General features: G+C 35.3%; 1 protein-coding gene across 3 annotated transcripts; it reads right to left on the bottom strand.

The window, feature by feature from the left end:
- Positions 1-303: 303 nt before the first annotated feature.
- On the bottom strand, positions 304-5,118 carry LOC126724985 (nuclear transcription factor Y subunit A-3-like). Of its 3 annotated transcripts, XM_050429450.1 has the most exons (7): positions 4,780-5,118; positions 3,121-3,171; positions 2,731-2,951; positions 2,268-2,380; positions 2,118-2,189; positions 1,156-1,326; positions 304-1,045 (listed from the first exon to the last, which is right to left on the bottom strand). In XM_050429450.1, exons 2-7 carry the CDS (start codon positions 3,141-3,143, stop codon positions 665-667), a joined length of 981 nt encoding a protein of 326 aa, XP_050285407.1. In that variant the 5' UTR covers positions 3,144-3,171; positions 4,780-5,118; the 3' UTR covers positions 304-664. The 3 variants fall into 3 exon arrangements, with proteins under 3 accessions (XP_050285407.1, XP_050285408.1, XP_050285406.1); XM_050429451.1 differs by lacking the exon at positions 3,121-3,171; XM_050429449.1 differs by lacking the exons at positions 3,121-3,171; positions 4,780-5,118 and having other exon boundaries at positions 2,731-3,046.
- Between the last annotated feature and the right edge of the window lie 325 nt (positions 5,119-5,443).

Raw genomic sequence — 5,443 nt, 5'->3', positions numbered from 1 at the left:
GCATCCCCAACCAGGATCCAAAGGCAGTAGTAGGAGAAATAATTATTTTCGATCCATTGTTGGACCCAAAATTTTAGCACCATGCCTAGATTGTTGTAATTGTTTATTTAAATAACGGGCAACAGACTCAAGCCTGGTCCCATTGGCAAAAAGAGTAGGAGGAAAATAATAAAAAATTTGGGATTTTCAACTATGCTATTGTACGGAATCCGTACACCAGCAAAACTATTAATAAATAGCACACTCCCATTTTTTATTTTTGCCTAAGATTAACAGCAACAAAAGATTATGCACTTTCATCCATCACCAAACCAATAACTAAATTAGATGAGGAACTGTATGTCCCTGAATAAAAAACACTTTATTATCAGAGTCAACTGTCTAGGCAGTCACAGAGGCACAAGTTAACAGCAAAGAAAAGCAATTATGGTCATGTCACCAACCACAAACTTAGTCTTAAAACATATTTGTATATGCCCCAAACACAAAATGTGGACAAGAAGTAAATGTCTACACTTTGTTTTTGGCAAGCCAACATGAAAAGCAACGGAGCAGGACAAGAGCCAAGGATGACTTCCCTCAGGATCAGGAACCCATTACAACAGCAAGCTTCTCCAAAAGAGTATGTGAAGTGCTGGGGAATGAGCATGGTTGGCATCATCTCTCACCGAAGGACAGTGAGATGGTGTTGCTTACTAGCACCATGCAGCATATCAACCGAGTGACTATTCATGGTCCCGCCAATGTGAGGAGGATAGCCAGAGAACCTGAATTCTGGCTGTTGGAAGATGTCGTCACTGTTGGAGACACTTGTGACGTAAGAGCAAGAGATGGTTGAAGCTCCATCCCTATAGTTTTCTGGCTGATGAACTTCAGATTCTGATATATTTGCAAACAAATGTAGCTTTGGGGAGCCTGAATCATCCAGTCCATGGCTTGTAGGAGTATGATTGGATTCTTCAAGCTTCTTCTTGTTGAGAAAGCGTCCACCAGATCCTCTAGCCCTCTTTAACGCATGGAGATGCCGAGATTCATGAAGATACGGCTGCACATGTTTCATAATGGCATTTCTTAGAGAATATTTCCTGTCAACCAAATTTCCATACATAATATAGGGAAATGTAAAAGGACAGGGAAAACCCAAAACACTCGTACCTTACGACTTTTGATGAGTTTGTTCTGAGCTTCAAGCTTGGCACGAAACTGCCTCCGTCTGAGAATTGCATGGTACTGCTTTTTATTGACATAAATGGGTTCATCGTCTGGAAAACCAAGGGGAAGGGGCACTCGAGCAGTGGCCATCCCTATCATTCGGGATGGATGCAACTGCATACATTTTGATGACAAAAACTTCACTGAATGGTAACAGAGAAAACACATCCTCATGCAGCAACAGACTGGAAGTGGTGTGGTTTTTGTATAAATTTTGAGGCCATATATTAATTAAAGGCAAATGGAGTATTTAATGAAAACCACTGCATGGTAGCATCCACAAGTAGAAAACAACTCATGAAATCCACTGTATGCTTGAAACAACACAAGCAATCTTATATGACATCCAGCAAAACTTTAATTTTTTATCATCAACCTATTAAAAAAAGAATAGCAGGTTATTTAAAATAACCTCGATTTGATATGATTCTTTTGCATTTATGCCTTGAAAGTTCAGATATCATTAAGAAATAGCATCTGATAGATAAAAGGGGAGAACCTTTCCTACCAAAAGTATCATAAAGACAAGGAAAGTAAAAAGAATTAAAGCAAAGGAGATGCAAAGCAAAAAAGAATGGGGTGAAAAACGAAATAAAATGGTAAAATACTTCATAGACCTACTTTTCAAACATTAAATAATCCGCAAGGCCAACAAGATGTTTATTGCACTTCCACTTAAATAATTAAGCACAGATTGATGCCTAAGAAGGTTCTACTTTCTAAAAAGATGGTAAACAGTCTAAATTTTGAAGAATCACAAATTTCTGGTAAACAGGTTAGCCCTGGGGATCCACAAACTGGAAACAAGGTTATAGAAAGAAGGGGGGAAAAAGAGAAAGATGTCCCCCCCCCCCCCCCCCTCTCCCTATCAGGGGATGATTATTACATTTTCACAGGGTACTTACAATAGCCTGATGTCCAAATGTAGCAGCAAGCAGACCGTAATATGGATCAGAATAGGGAAATTGAAGGCAAGCCTGAAACAGGAAATGTAAGAGATATAAGATTCCAAATCTTTCCTCGCAACCATCCAAACACAGGCAGCATCAACCTACAATTGATTGGCTATGATCAAGCTTTGATGAAGAGAAGACTAAATCCTGAGTTCCCATCAACGAGAATTGTCTTGTGATGCCTCCAATAGGCTTCTCCTTAGTTTCAATAAATACTGAAGAAGCACAAGAACAAAAAAATGAGATTTGTATCTGGCCTAGTAACAAGAAGGTGCATTAAACCCATTAATTATAGGTGAAGAACCTCTTATTTTATTAAGGAAGTCCTCTCATATATAAGTCAACTTAAACGACCTTTATAACAGCTCCAACAAACAGCATGATAATAGTCTATATGTTAAACTAATATCTAATGATAATTGATAAGATAACTGAATGAACACAGAAAATGTACACATAGAAGGATTAAAAGACCCCCAAAACCATCAGACACCTACTACGCACAAAGAATTTTTATTTTTTAAAAAGGATCAGAAACAAAGGGACTTCATAGTTCATATCATACCTGATTTTGGCGAAACTATGCCTTGTCCACAAGGGTTGCTTTCTTGCATACTAACCACTTCAGGGTAAGATTGACCAGTTGATTGAGTCGAAGGGGAATCCTGGTCTTGGAATTGAAAATTCAATTGCTCAGTGTTATGACAATGTTGTGGTCGATTTCCCATCTTCAAGCTTAAGCTTCTGGATATAGATGATTGCTGGACTTGTAATTCAGTAGAATTCCTGAATGGGGGACAATAAACAAACCATGAAGATACTGAATGGGCAGAACTTGTACTAAAATGTTTCTTTAAGTTCCGCATTGTCTTAACTACTGCTCAGAGCATTTAAAAATTAAGATCATAAATTTACAAGATTTAAAAAATATATATGTAATAGAGGAAATATGCACCTGCATTTAGCTTCTCTACTCATCAGCAACCACGTGCCAACTAAGTGTAAGCTGCAAAAATGTTATTTTATTTCAATTATTTAGGCAAAAGCACCAAAAAAGAACTGAAGCTTTATATATATGTACACACATGTGTGTGTTTTTGTACATATATAACAATGAAACTAAGGAATCTCTATGCGGACAGGAAAGAATAACTATAGAAGGAAACTTGCGTAACACAGAAGTGAACTTTATCTTTTGAATAGTATTATAACAACTAAACATGATTCACTCATAAAATGCCCCTTTGAGCACACCCAAAAAGGTCAACCAACAACAGTTGATACAAGTAGCTCATCAGTGATTTGAAAATACAGAGACTACACCAATATATTGTATCCCCCTATCCACAACCCTTTCTCAGTCAAGAAAGGACAACTAAATGGTGATTATAGAAGCTTCGGTAAGAGTCCGAAATGGACTTTTAATATCATTGAAGAGATAAATCATGTAGTGAATGAGAAAATTCATATATGACATCTCTTACACTGGATGAGCTTTGGACACAAGCAATGACTTTTGTTTCCAAAATCTCAGAACATAATTTTATTCTTAGATTAACTTATCTCGTCTTTGCATTTAGCTTGGGAAACGTCTTGCCATCAATTTGAATTGGCTACAAGAACCATCTCAAATACCTTTGATGATATTTATGTTTCTTTTTGCTTAACATGATGATATGTTAAACTATAACACCAATTTGATTTTTTTCATAAGATAGATTAAATAAAATTACATGCGACTTCCAAGCACCCCACATTCCCTCAAAACTCACAATTCATGTAAAAGTATATAAGTAAGGAAAGAGTTCAACATATTTCATTGGAAAAACTAATTTCATATGGACTCAAATTCTGAATTTCTAACTGGTCAACATAAAGATTGACATATTATTCAAACAAAAGGATCGGCCAATGTATAAAATTAAGCATGCAAACTAAACAAAATAAAAATCAGAAATAGGAAAGTTAAATATGAATTCATCAAGTAGCTAGAAACCAAATAGAGAAATCAAAGCATAGCCCTGAATGAAACAGAGCCAAGCAGATATACTGCATAAAAACAGAAAACTAAATTAACTTTTTATTATTAACATCACGGAGTCAAAAAAAGCATATGAATCAATAAGAAAAAATAGTATCATATTCCAATTGGGACATGAAAAACAAAGAAAAAAAACCAACTGAAATTTTTTGAAATAAGTTCCTCTACAGAAGCTGTCTACATTAATAACCAAAAAAAAAAAAAAAAAGCACTTCCTCAAATTAGAAACCATTGCATATATTCAACTCCCAGAAATTAAACTCGAGAGCTAAAAGGAAAGCAATGAAATTTATTACCCAAAACAAAAAGAACCCAGAAACTAATATCAGATACAAACTCTTACCCAACCCAGGAAACCCCATTATTTCAAAATTCAAACCCCCAACAATACTAAAAATCCACTCTCAAGTCCCACCATCTTAAGCTCCACATGCTAGCATACCAAAGATTCACAACTATAAATATGCCAACCAAATAATAAAAACAAGAATAAAATCAAATAAAATAAACCAACCCCAGAAAAAGAGAAGCCAAGAAGAAGGTAAAGAGAGAGAGTGTGTGAAAAGGAGAGACCTTTGGGATTTGTTAAAGTGCAGGGAAACAAGAAATGATTGTTATTGTTATTGTTGTTGTTGTTGTTGCTTTTTTTTGTTGTTGTGAGCATGGATTTGTGCATGTCCTCCTTGATCCTTCTAACCCCACAAAAGAACACACACAAAAAACTCTCTCTCTCTCTCTCTCTCTCTCTTCACTTGGGTTTTGGCTTTGGAACCATGTCCTAGGCTTACTCACATATCTCTTCCTAAAACAATGGATTCTTGCATTAACAGTTTAACACATACTTAACAATCTCAACTCATCACCACCACCACCGCTACTACCAGCTTTCCACTCTCAAAGTTTTTATCTTTTACATATCCTTTTATATTCTAAAAAAATTTTCATTTATTTATTTTTTTTAAATTAAAACTGTATACTTTTTTATCTTTCACATTGTTTTTCTTTTGTTTTTTTGGTTGGTACAACGTTTTTTGTCGTGTTGTGGTTAGTGTGGTAATAAATTAATAATAATTTTTTATCCAAAAAAATAATTTTTTTAAATAATTTATTTATTTATTAAATTCACTAACAGTCTCTTAAATATACTCAGCCGCCCTTATATTTTTCACTTTTTACTTGGCCCGCGCGCTTTCCATGGAGCGTGGAGTGCACTTTGAAATGAAATGGATAAACTATT

Source organism: Quercus robur, chromosome 5 (genome assembly GCF_932294415.1).
Source record: "Quercus robur chromosome 5, dhQueRobu3.1, whole genome shotgun sequence".
NCBI lineage: Eukaryota > Viridiplantae > Streptophyta > Magnoliopsida > Fagales > Fagaceae > Quercus > Quercus robur.
This window is presented reverse-complemented; position numbering and strand designations above follow the sequence as displayed.

Excerpts from the sequence above, each read along its gene's own strand:
- LOC126724985 (XM_050429449.1), bottom strand. The coding sequence starts at position 3,031 with ATGCGGAACTTAAAGAAACATTTTAGTACAAGTTCTGCCCATTCAGTA. Across the intron at positions 1,327-2,117 it reads CATTTGGACATCAGGCTATT|TTGCATCCATCCCGAATGAT; the intron begins GTAAGTACCCTG and ends AAATGTATGCAG. Across the intron at positions 1,046-1,155 it reads AACTCATCAAAAGTCGTAAG|CCGTATCTTCATGAATCTCG; the intron begins GTACGAGTGTTT and ends AAACATGTGCAG.